The 13,218-nt window shown below is 41.3% G+C and overlaps 1 protein-coding gene across 3 annotated transcripts in view; it reads left to right on the forward strand.

The window, feature by feature from the left end:
* PCYT1A (phosphate cytidylyltransferase 1A, choline) overlaps positions 1-13,216 on the forward strand; it is a 49,027-nt gene extending 35,811 nt beyond the window's left edge. For all 3 annotated transcript variants that reach the window (XM_037013080.2, XM_037013079.2, XM_037013082.2), the window contains exons 4-9: positions 2,876-2,992; positions 3,956-4,107; positions 6,136-6,214; positions 6,640-6,782; positions 8,137-8,325; positions 9,203-13,216. In XM_037013080.2, the coding sequence (XP_036868975.1) occupies positions 2,876-2,992; positions 3,956-4,107; positions 6,136-6,214; positions 6,640-6,782; positions 8,137-8,325; positions 9,203-9,409 (887 nt within the window). In that variant the 3' untranslated portion in view covers positions 9,410-13,216. The remainder of the gene's footprint in view (positions 1-2,875; positions 2,993-3,955; positions 4,108-6,135; positions 6,215-6,639; positions 6,783-8,136; positions 8,326-9,202) is intronic.
* The last annotated feature ends 2 nt before the right edge of the window (positions 13,217-13,218 follow it).

Raw genomic sequence — 13,218 nt, forward strand, 5'->3', positions numbered from 1 at the left:
TAATTAACTCTGTTCAATTTTATGTTAAATAACCAAGTAACTGACTATATTCATGCCAGTGCCCAACATGGAATAAATCAATAAAGAATCTACACATGCCATAGTGAATTTTAAACCAATAACTGTTACAAGGTCCCATCCCTCCCACTGCCCCCAGGTTTTCACTAAGGAGGTTAAGGTGTAAAAGAGGGAAAAGTTTCATGATCTAAGAGAAACTTGCTATCCAAAGAAAAAAACAAATATGACTTGAGAGAGATCATCTGTTTTGGAAGATGAAAAAAAATCACCAATATGCTCTCCTGGAGAAAGGAAGAAAAAGGCAGAGTGTGAAGGGCAGTGGAAATGTGTTAGGGACAAAATGTTCCAGTGATATGTATTTGAGAGAACATATCAAAAGACAATAAACTGAAGCCCAGTTCTGTTCTACCTCAAGGAGAACACCTAGTTACTTAGCCAGCAATAGTGCAAGAGCTGTAATTTATAATCCAAATCAGGACCATTTTGAAAATGAAGGAGCAGGTGCTCTTAATCATACGTTGAGACAACAGATGTAAATCAGAGGGAATGGGTATCCTAGCCAATAACCACTTAGTAAAAGAATCAATGACTTGTGCTTTCTCCCCAGATTTTCTAGTTCAACAGTGGTCCCCTCTGGCCATTTGGTTACATAGCAGCCTGAGTATATAACCAAAGACTGGGGGTTAAGTCAGGGAGCTGAAAGGTTGGGAGGCTGAGGAAACACTGAAGAGGGCGGGAGGCACATCTGGGGTTGGCTGGAGAAAGGGTTCAGTGGTGACTTGGCCTAATAGGGGAGGATTAATTCTGGCAAACTCAATCAACAGCATTCTATGCTCTTGCTACCATACAGGAAATATGTTTGCTGAGCTAAATTTCCCCATCTCACTTTGCCCTTGCTGTACACTAATGGCAAAGAAACAATGACAAAATATTCTTAATTTTTGTATTCTATCTGTTGTCTTTTAGGATCAAATAAGGTGGAATCATAGCCACTCTGGACTTTTTTAGGAAAGATGGAAGTATGCTAGTTACTTCATGGTCACAATGTCAAGGCTGTGGAAGAGAGATTATACTCCTCAGACTTTGTTTTGGTTGACTTGGTTTTAAAGATGAGGAAACTGAGGCTAAAGAGGTTAAGATTACAAAGAAAGGAGGCTGGTTGGCAAGCCTGAGCTATAACCTTTCTGACTCTTAAACCCTTCATATTTTTTTCATTGTATTGGTGTATTTATTTTATTTAAAATTTTGATTTCTTGTATTATAAAATTAACACATTCCCATGTGTTGTACATAAATGCAAAAAGGTATAGAGTGGAATGTCTTCCTCTCACCACTGTCTCACACCATCCAGTATCCCTCTTACAGGCAACCAGTATCACCAATTTCTTGGGGCTCTCTAAGCAAATAATGTACATATCCTCCCACCCTTTTAGTGGGTGTATCATGCTATATTCAGTCTTCCATTGAAATTTAGATCGTTTCTAAACTTTCACTATTATAAACAGTGCTGTAATGTGTAACATATATATTTACAAATATATCTGTGAGGTAATTTCCTAGACCTGGAACAGCTGGGCCAAAGGGTATAAAGCATTTGTCGTGAGTCCTTTGATAGATACTGCCTAATTACCCTTCTTGCAAGTTGTGCCAGTTTAGATTTCTATCAGCAATGTTATGACTGCTCAGTTTAAAAGCTACTTTTTGTGGATAAAGCTATCTGGAAAGAAAAGTCCATAAACCTCCTGAAAACTAGCTGCTTCTGCCTTGATTCCTGTCTTCAAGAGAGAGATGTATGTTACCCGCTCCCCCCACCTTTAGTATGGTGTATCTGATGAGGATCTGACCCTTCTTTTCCAGAATAATGTAGCTGTCCTGCTGTTATTTTCTGCTGGTCATATAGTAAAATAGCTCTTCCTATATTCACATAATGGGAATATGTTACTAGAACTCATTAGATTTATCATCTGAAGCACGATGAACCATTATATCGATTTCATTCTCAGTATGTTTATTTGGCTTTGGAATTAGACCTGTTCCCCAAAAGATCATTTCTTTCATAGGATCCACTGCCACTAAAAACAAATGAACAACAATTCTCTATCATTCTCATGAGTGGAGAGGAGAAGAGAAAAAGCTCTAAAAAAAGTCCTAAAATACTTATATTTGATTTTTCAAACACTTAGTGTACCACCCTCTACTGAGAAAGTGCAGCATTGTGCTCACTAGCAGGAGAAATGCTTGAAGGAAATCCTGCTGTTATCACAGTGCGGGTAGTGAGGGTGAATGTGGAACTGAGCAGCCATGAACTGATGACTGGCACTTACCTTCCCTCTTTCTAAATGTCACCCCTATGGATTACTCCTTACTTTCTGAGCAACAGTAGGGAGGTTTATTTTTGAAGGAAAGCTTTAGTCGTTACCAGCTTGAAAACAAGAGAGCAAGCAGTCACAGTAGGGCTGAACTTATACTATTTAAACATAACTAACGTTTAAACATTGGCTGACAGTGAGGATTTTTTTAAGTTAAAGAGATATAGCTCTTCCTTTCCACTTCTACAGTAACTTTAAGAAAAAAGCAATCATAAAATCCAATTTCCTGAGCAGTTTGTTATAATGAGGCTAGCAAAAAAACTTAGTGTATCTGATGTCAAGAGGGTCTCTGTAGCCCAGGAAGTCAATGATGTTACTCCTCACAACCCCTACTCACACCCAAACTAGGGTGGATATCCAGAGAACACCTTAAGAGGCATATGCAGTGATGGAATAGTTACACAGTGCCACTTCCACTTGTCAAATATGTGGTACTGAATCAATTAAATCAATATTTTTCTGTGATAAATTCTTTCCTTTGGATTTAGACGAACGGCCTGTGAGAGTTTATGCAGATGGCATATTTGACTTATTTCACTGTGGACATGCCCGGGCTCTGATGCAAGCAAAGAACCTTTTCCCTAATACATACCTCATTGTGGGAGGTAAGAAAACATCTGATAACTTTAGGTACTGTCCAGGAAAAAATACAACGTTTTCTTCTGTCTTTATAATCTGAGTATATTGGCTCTTTTTTTTTTTTTTTTTTTTTAAGTATCATTGATAACAGTCTTATCAATGCTCACCCCCTCTAGTGTGGTCACTCTCTGTCAATGTAGTAAGATGTTACAGAACGATTGGTTATATTCTCCATGCTGTACTACCGTCCTTATGACCAATTTATGTTATGTTGTGATAGCGAATTAATTGTGCCCCTTTGTCCCCTTCCCCCTTGGTAACCACTAGACCTTTCTCATTGTCTATGAGTCCACTGCCATTTTGTTCCTTCTGTTTTGCTTTGTTTTGGTTTTTAAGTGAGAAATATAGTACAGTGCTCTAACACATGACATATATGAAGTACATGAAACGTATAACACATGAAGTATATAAACCTGGAGAGAGAAGCTCCAAGCTCATTGACCTGAGATGTCCATTGTTTATGTTACTGTTTTAGCTGAGTTTCTGTCATCTTGGGAACAACAATGACCCCTACTGCCTAATTAAGAATAGCATTTACTCTAGATTTCAGTTTATCATTTGAATCAACTGAAATGCAAAGGTCCGGTAAGCAAATGTTATGTGGTCCTGTCAAGTGTTTTAAAAATATAATAGAAAAACATTTTTAAAAACCTTAATTGATACAGAAATGCACAGCAGCTTTAGTTCAGAGACAAAGATCTTAGTTCCCTGTTGTATCCCCTCTGCTCCAAAGTGTGAATATATTTAGTGAGTGTTGCTCCTGAAGGTGTACTGGAATTGGGATTAGGAAACCCAGACTAAGCTGCAACCAGAAGCTTCTGCAGGTGGGGAGTTTGGTTACAGTAGTAGGAAATGGGAGAGGTTGGTGACTGACGAGTGGTTAAGCCAAGGGGCGTCTGCCTCACACCTGTACGATGTGGTGAACTCAGTTTGCAGTGATGAGCTGACGCACAACTTCAAAGGCTTCACGGTGATGAATGAAAACGAGCGCTATGATGCAGTACAGCACTGCCGCTATGTGGACGAAGTGGTGAGGAACGCCCCCTGGACCCTGACACCGGAGTTTCTGGCTGAGCACCGGGTAGGAGTCTGTCCCCATTCCCCGCTTGGAGTTCCCTCAACTCTCAAGGCTTCTGGTACTGGACTTGTTCTCCACTAGCATTACTTCACTTCTGCCTTCATGTAGATATCACACAGCAGTGATGATAGTGATATTCCTAACAAACAGCAGTCATCCCTGACACCTGGGGGGCTTTGATGGTTTACAAACACTTTTACACCCATTGCATTTCATTTGCTTCCCTAGCAATGCCACTGGGGGGTTATTACTTCTACTTTACATATGAGAAGAGGGCCAGAGATATCAAACAACCCAGTCCTCAGCATGCTGTGGCAGGAAGAAATGGAACTCTTCAGTTATGTGATTTTCCTCCTGCACTGTGATGTGTCCATCCTTATAGCATACCAGTTGCTTTAGAAATACACAGCCCCAGCCATGCTCTCAAGGAGCTCACATTCCAGAAATAAGACCAGTAAACATAGATTTCTCTTGTGTTGACTTAGATTTCATTTTAGGGCTTTGATTTTAGCCAGAAGTTGTGTGGGATCAGAAACCAGGGAGATTTCTCACTTTTATCAGTGAGTGAGTCTTATAAAACCCTACTTCCTTTTTTTTTTTTTGAAGTTTTAAAGTAAGTTGTTGAGTTTTTGTTTTATTAAGGTATTATTGATATACACCTTCTTTTATGAAGGTTTCACATGAAAAACAATGTGGTTACTACATTCACCCATATTTTTGAGTCCTGCTCCATACCCCACTGCAGTCACTGTCCATCAGTCCTACTTCCTTTTAATTCTCCAATGTTAAAGCAACAAGTTCCCTACAAAAAATGTGTAAGAGAAGCATTTATTAGGTCAGGTTGGAGGTCTTTAAGCTTTAGGAACCAGAAAGTATATTGTATTTCTGTACAGGGGTGTGTGGAGTGTTGAAGGTGAATAGTTCAATGAGGTAGGAAAGAACAAAGGTAGCCAAAGAGCTTCAAAAGCAATGCTTAGGAAGGCCTGAAGCTAAGGGGTATTTGTTATAACTATTTAGGATGAGGACAGACCATTTACGGTTCTCTAGCTCTTCTGCATCAACACTTAGCAGCCAGTAGTACCAAAGGTGATAAGATTATTCTCAGCAACCCAGCCAGGCAGGCCCAGGCAGAAGAGGTCAGAGGAACTTGTAACTTCTCTTTTATCCTTGTTAGGAGTATATCCTCAATTGCAAGTTTGGCTTGCCCAGGGTTCCTATTCTCAGTTTGCTGCCTATGAGTCTCAGACACAGTTCTGATCATGCTTCACACTACAGTGACTTCTGGGAGTTTGGTATGGTGGTGTTAGCGGTTACATTAGCAAAGGGCATATGGCCTATTCACAAAGGAGTAAATAAGTGAGGGTTAGCATGTCTCAGAAAGATTATTGATCCCAGGACCATTGCTTTCTTCCTATTGCTGCAAGAGGTATTGATAGTAGTAAAATAGTACCTAAGACCTAAAGGTCTTTTTTGGCTTCAGGTTCTACATTTCTTAGGAGTACAGATGTACTAGTATCTACTCTAGTGAAAGGGCTCTTGGGTGCTAATTTTATATTCCCACTCATCTTATGGAATGAGAGAGAACCCAGTTAACAAAGAAGTGACCTCTTTCTCATACTTCTGGGAACTTTTATTGAACCAGTCTCGATAGACCCAGGAGGAAGGTGAAATTTCCTTTCCTCTTCCCTTGTTAGCTGCACTCACTAACTAGCACACCAGCAAATCCTCCAGCCCTGTTTTCCACAGCATGGTGACTGGTATACAGGGTGAGGGTAGCACTCCCATTAGACCAGGAGAAATAGCTACAAAAAGAAACTGGCTGACTTCACATTTATGACCCATGACTAATTAGACTGGGGGACTTGTGAATGACTTGTGGAATTTATGAGCAAACCAAAGAGAGATAAAAAGAAAAAGTCATTGGTCGTCTGACCTTTCCTTGTTGTCCTTTTTCTGGGCCTGAGAGTTATTTACTGGTTCCTTCTGAATGGCAACTATCCTGGGTTTTAAATGATGTGCCCTTTTTTTCAGATTGATTTTGTAGCCCATGATGACATCCCTTATTCATCTGCCGGGAGTGATGATGTTTATAAGCACATCAAGGAAGCAGGTGAGTAAGTTGATGTGCATTCTCACTTTATGGAATCTCAGAAGCAGTGATGGAGATCCCACCACATCACTGCTTTACACAGAAGAACTGATACATAAGAAATTCGTCCACTTTCAGGTCACACGGTGGATAACAGGGTAAGGTGAGGATAGTACTGACATCCATCAAATCTCAGTCTAAACACCTGCTTTTGATATCTCTTTTAATTTCAGAAACCCCTTCCTCAGCCTCATATTTCTCTTAATTTCTTAGGCTCTAGCCTTTGGTTCAGTCCTTCTTTTATACATTAGTGTCTCTAGACTTCACTTAGTAATAGAGATTTTGCTTTTTGAGGAAAGGAAAGAAGTGCTGCTCCCAGGTCCCATGTAGTCCTCCTGCCTGAGCTAACCAGAATGTCACAGTGTTCGTATGTGCTCTTGGGTTAGGCATGTTTGCTCCGACACAGAGGACGGAAGGTATCTCCACATCAGACATCATCACCCGAATTGTCCGGGACTATGATGTGTATGCCAGACGGAACCTACAGAGGGGCTACACAGCAAAGGAGCTTAATGTCAGCTTTATCAACGTGAGTTCCAACCCCATCCCAGTTTCCTGGCCTGTTAAGACACATGTGCCTCCCACTTCATCTGAGTTGAACTTGCTTTTCAGTCTGCTGTAATGATCCCCCCCAAAAGCTCAATGAATGCCTCTTTGCAAATAACACCAGGCCAAGCTCTTTACAAAGAGAATAAAACAGAGGCATTTTATGTCTTTATGGTCTAATAGCAATGTAATGATGTAAGGACACACCACCATCAAATAAGAATGTGTAACTTACATAGTATAGTATTTATATCAAGCACATTTAAAGCAGTGGTTCTTAATCTTTTTTTTTTTTATTGTATTGTCTTTTGTAAAATCTGGTGAAAGCTGTGTGGAATAGTGCCACACAATTTGCATGCAGTTTCTCAGGGCACATGGACCTGCATTTTAAAATTTGGTTTATGAAAGCAACATTTATTGCCTTTTAGAAACAAACTGCTACACATTTTGTATATAAATGATACCTCAATAAAGTTGTTTTAAAAAGAAGGAGAAAGAAAAATAAAGAAAGCTGCTAACTATATCTTCTACACAAGTAGTTAACCAGACTCCCTTACCTGTTCACCTAGCTCTGTAAATTATGAATAGGTGCGGTGGTTTCATCTAAACATGATGTATCTATGCAGATAAACCCTAGCTGTTATTAGCCACCAAATACAGAATCTTTATTTTCAGGTGTTTTTTTTCCCTAAGTGTTTTTAAAATTCTAAACATATTCCCTTTTCCCTTTATGATCTGGAAATTATGGGAATACTTTTCATTGGGCCGAAGACTCCCCTAACCCAGAGGGTTCATACTATTTTCCCTTACCTTTAGGAAAGCTTGCAGGATCAAAGAGTATCGTCTTAATTTTGTGAATGAGCAGACCTGCAAATACTAAAAAATAACACAACTATTCTAAAATCATAAAATAAACCAGTGATGGAGAGAAAAAAATGCAGTACAATAAATTAAGTAAATGTTCCGCTAATTCCATTTTCACCCTATTATAGTAGGCTTATTCTTGGCTGTTTATGTTTGTGTTCCAAGTTTATGTTTTGTCTTAAAAAATTTGACTTTACTTAACTCCATGCCAGTCTGTTACTAGGCTTACTCTATATATTCAATTTAGTCCCAGGCTTCCACAGTGTTAGAATTTATCATACTTTTGTATAAGACAACCATCCAGAGCTTAGCTTATCTAATATTATATTAGAAATGTGGGATAGTTTAAAGCAAAGTGAAATTCTAAAGACTGAAAAGTGTCAATAGAGTGCCACACCATGTTTTTTCCTTCCCTTTTGGTTTGGAAGTTCAGAGTGAGTATTATTTCTGAAAACAGTTATTTCTTTACCTAGGAGAAGAAATACCACTTGCAGGAGCGGGTTGACAAAGTAAAGAAGAAAGTGAAAGATGTGGAGGAAAAGTCAAAGGAATTCGTGCAGAAGGTAGAGGAAAAAAGCATTGACCTCATCCAGAAATGGGAAGAGAAATCCCGAGAATTCATTGGAAGTTTCCTGGAGATGTTTGGTCCAGAAGGAGCACTGGTATGTTCTTTCCTGCTGGACAATTTAGGGAATTTCAGGAAAATTTAGGCGATTCTCATGCTGTGGAAAGAATTATAGAATGCTTGAGCAGAAAGGGGCATTGATGTAAAGAAGTTATCAAATCTCTTCCTCTTATTGGGCAGAACTCTATTTCAACTGTCCCCCAAAAGTTCTTTGAAGTCTACAGAAAGAGATTACACATTCTGCTAAATTTGCCAGGTCTCCATCAAACCTCCAAATCTGGTGACAAGATAAGCAAGCAGCCTTGCCCAGTTTGCAGTTTTAGATAGAAGGAAAGGAAAGAACAAGGAACAGTGAAAAGAAAGCTGCCTCCACTACTGACAGCTGCTGCAGGATCGCTGGATTAGTTGGGGATTCTGTCTTTGAGGAATAGCAAGGCCTTTCCCAGCCAAATAAAAGGTGTATGCATAGCTGTTCAGTAAATGAGCCCTAGGATATCAGGGAGAATCTGGCTGTGAGGTGTTTGGGTACCATAATAGATTATTCAGAGAGAACCTGGGATTTCATTTTTAGAGAACTCTAAACTAGGATAAGGGACCCTTTTGTCAGAGTCAGTTCCTCTGTTTCTGCCTCAAGTTTTGACTATAGACCAAGTAGCCTTTTTAGGAAACCGTTGACATAGAAGTCAAGGATTGGGTGACTGTGGGTAGCAGATGGGAGCCTTTAAATAAATAGTGGAGCAAAGACCACTTTAGGGAGAAAATTGCTTAGAATTAAAGTTATGTCTCTCCTCTGACTTACTTGATCACTTTGACATTACAAAGTGCATTCATTGCAATTTGAAGTCTCAGTTCCTCTAGTGGTGATTTAGTAGGATCCATAGGTTTCTTCTAACTCTTCCTTTCGGTCTCTCCAGAAACATATGCTGAAAGAGGGGAAAGGCCGGATGCTGCAGGCCATCAGTCCAAAGCAGAGTCCCAGCAGCAGCCCCACTCGGGAACGCTCCCCATCCCCATCTTTCCGATGGCCTTTCTCTGGCAAGACATCCCCGCCTTCCTCCCCAGCAAACCTCAATAGGCGCAAGGCTGCAGCCTATGACATCAGTGAGGATGAAGACGACTAATTTTTCATCCCTCTTTTCCTCTCCCCGCTCTCTGTCCTGTTACCTTCAAGAAGCTGTCTGTTGAATTCTAAATTGTGATGCCAACACTAAGCCTAAGGACAGCTACCAAGGAAAGACAGTTGGGGGCAAGAGGACCTAGGATGGGACCAGACAGCCCGTCCTCCAGGAGGCATCACCCAGCCCCTCCTAGGAGGACGCTGACTACACCTTAGAGGCCTGTTCTGCATCCATTTACCCTCCCCACAGACTTTGCTTTACTGTTTATGTTCATGTGCTCTTTACATGGAAATTGTCATTTTTATTAATTTTCTAAAAGTTAGTCTTTCAATTGTAATAAGTAGAACTAATTTTTTTGCCCCTGAGGAGTGGGCAGAAGGAAATATATAATACCCAGAGAACTTTTCTTCCTGATACACTATGATGTTTGCCCTCTGTCCTGAGGCAAACTAGCTTGCCAAGTCCTTCAAGCAGTGACCCATGCTGATGGGTGATTTGGGGGGAAATGTCATAATTTTGGCTTCCTTAAAAAATGCTAAAAGCTGGGTAACAGTTGCAAATATCTAAATGTACTGCTGGCACATGTGTCCATGTGAGAAGAAGGAGATCTGAGCCTAACTCTTCTTACTCCCTGAGGAGCTTCTTGTTGGACCCAGTGGGGCCCATGAAGACACTGATGGGGATGGAAGCAGACCACATGGCATTAGCTGCGGTTTTGCTGCTGTGTTCATCTCAGAAAACTCTGTTGCCCAGTTATTTGGGAGCTCTTGTTGGTCTCTTTCCTGTAATCTACCCTAAAAAGAAGGATCATTTTCAGGTTTACTGTGATTAAGGAGGGGAGCGGGACAATGTTCAATCCTATACATAGTCAATTTAGGTGTATTTTCCCTCTGAGAATAAGTCCCTGGCCTGCTACTCCTATTTCAGTGCTTATTGCGTAGCTTTTTACACAGGATATTTTGTAAACATCTACAGTTTGACCATGATATTAATCCATGTTGCTCATAGCTATACTGAATATTTAGAGAGAATTGCATAGAACCTAGGTGCAAAAGCATAAGGAAACACCCCCCCTTTCTAAGCCTTATCTTGACCTCTGCCCTTTTTAAGAATGTTCTTAACTAGAACCACTGCTCCACATAGCGTTTCTTTTCCTCTGAGAGTTGCAGGGACTTCCCTCCCCCAGGCCAGAGCACAGGCTCATGGAGCCCGAGTGGGGCAGGTTTTCTTCCTCCCCAGTGTGCCTGGTAGCTGTGGTCCCACCTCCCCAGTTAGGTTGCTGGGGGTGGCGGGGGAGATTCACCACTTCTTTCACATCAGAGATGCTGAACCTTAGCACTTGCTGTTGAACTGAGCTCATTGACACCTCCAGCTCCAACAGCTCCATGATCCAGCAGATCAGCCCTCAGCAGTAATCCTGTAGTTGGGTTCAGGGGAAATTGCTTATATGCAGGCCCCTTGCAGCCCCCCTGTCACTCATAAATACCCCTTGTGGGGGTGGACTTTTAGTGTTTTCAGCTAAGAAAACCATATTTTTATCTTTTCTTGCCTCTCTGCTAGGGCTGTGAGTATCTCATAGTCCCCACCTGAAACACTGTCTGTAAAACCTGCTCTCCTGCCTGAGGGGCAGAGGCTGGAATCACTGCCTGCCTGCACACAGGATTGCCTAGGTTCTTAAAACTCACATCACCCAGAGAGGCAGAGCATGGCAGAGTAGGGACACAAAGAGGGCAAAACCTCTTTTTGTCCTGATGTCCTTTGAAAACTACATTCTTCTCATGAAGTGCTATTTTTACTGTCAAATCTGGTTTACAAAAGCTTTGGCTTGGAATCCTTTTTTGAAACAGTTAATGTTTTCCTACATTACTGAGCTTCCTGTGATCATATACGTCAACTTTTCTGCTTTGTCTTCCCTCTTGGGGAATTCTGCCTAGTTCTTTCATTCTCCCTGGTACAGAAAGACAATGAAGTCACCACTGAAGCCCACCTACTTGTTCCCACATGTTACCGAAGTGCATTTGGAAAAGGAGAAGCCCAGAATGTGGTCTGCCTCCTTGCAGTCACGCCTCTCAAGTATGTTGTCTGGGTCCCAAACACTTGAGCGCTCCTCGGCTCTGTCCATGCCCTTGGCATGTGACCTCCAGGCTGACGAGCTCTGTGAGGCTGCTCGGGCCAGTGTGCACACGTGTTCTTGATAAGCTCTCGCCCCTTTTGGCCTGTCTCCTAACACTGGTGTATCTTCAGAGAATTGAGTGAAATCACAAACTCCATGGTGTGGTGTATTAGGTACTTTGGAATACTTTGATACTTCAGTTAGATACTAAATGATGTCAGATACTTTGGGATAAATATGATCCTAGATGCTGAACAAGGATGGGTGGATGGAGGGAGCTATTGGGGTGACTCAGTTTGGTCATTTGTGCTCCTTAAATGAGGCTAAAGGTTTGCATACCACAACCAAGCTTTGCTCTGTAAATCTAATATTAATGTTAATGTTCCTTAGGTGTTTCCCTCAACCCCATACACGAAGCAGTCAGCCTTAATAGGCCAAATGTGCAGAGATGAGAGGAGAGCCTTAAGAGCTGATTGGCCTCAGGGCCTCGGATAATGGAGACAGATGCCCCGTGGCTGGCGCTGAGGGGGTGCTGACCCAGCAGGTGCCCTGCTGCGGGCTGGGCAGGTTTGCTCTTTTTTTACATTACATTCAGCAGCGTAATAGTGATGAATAAAGGTCAGAACTTCAGAGGAATAGAAATGGAGTATTTGCCCTGCTGCAGCTACTTCCGATCAGCAGAGACCATTATTTTGCTGAGGTTTGGGTGAGAAGGTTGGGGATGTGAAGAGGTTGAAAACCCTGAATAGGAGATTTTTCTGATCTGTGGTGGCTCTGAGGCAGCCCCTGTGTCACAGCTGTCTTTTCTCTCTGTGTGCACACAGCTGGCCCACAGCCCCTGGGTGTTCCTCTGCTGTGGCTCTCCCCAGCACTTCCATGACGTTGCCCTTTCTGGGTTTTCTTGATTCGAGGGTAGCTTTTGCTTTTCTGGAGCTCATTGCCTTTTTAGCCCTGTTCCAGATCCCGTATTTACAGTCGTCCCAAATAAATTCTATTTTGCTGCTTTTCTTTCATTCCCTAAAAGCCATAACTTCCCTGTATTCTGTCAGCACACTCTGTCATCAGAAGTTGAACCAGTACAGGTAGGAAAAAGAAAAAAAAGCCCTTAACAATGCTTTTGATTAATGGTATTTTTTTTAAGCTTACCAATATAAGTATTTTTAAATGTTATGTTTTTCAAAGTCACATAATGATTGTTCTTGTTTCCTGTCACAGAATAGATTGTCATGGGATAGAAAGTGGTCCCTACCTTCTATTTTTCCAAATAAGTAAAACATTTTCTTGGTATTATAATATTAAATATTCATTTTCTTCAAAAGAAAAAAGGAACATTTTCTGTCTGCCAAAGTTTTATGTTAGTACTCAGATTGGGATAGAAAACAAAAGGGCTAGGTTTAATATTAGGGTGACTCAGGTAGTGTTCCTTTAGGTTTAAAGTGGTCTTTCCCACCTTTCTTAAGAAGGCACTGACTGTTTTGAACACAGAGACTTGATTGGTTGGGTTGTTTTGTGCTGAAGATCCTGAGAAGAAACAGTGTTGGAAAGGAATGCGAGTGGTGGCATGCACAGGAGCCCCACGCCAGGGCCCGTGCCCACAATCGCTGTTCAGTACATCATTTTCCTGTATGAGTTTTATTAATTTGTTCAGAGTTATATTGGCTTTTGTCCTTTAGCCAAATAAAGGCAAAGTGGTTTTACC

This window comes from Manis javanica, chromosome 3, assembly GCF_040802235.1.
Source record: "Manis javanica isolate MJ-LG chromosome 3, MJ_LKY, whole genome shotgun sequence".
NCBI lineage: Eukaryota > Metazoa > Chordata > Mammalia > Pholidota > Manidae > Manis > Manis javanica.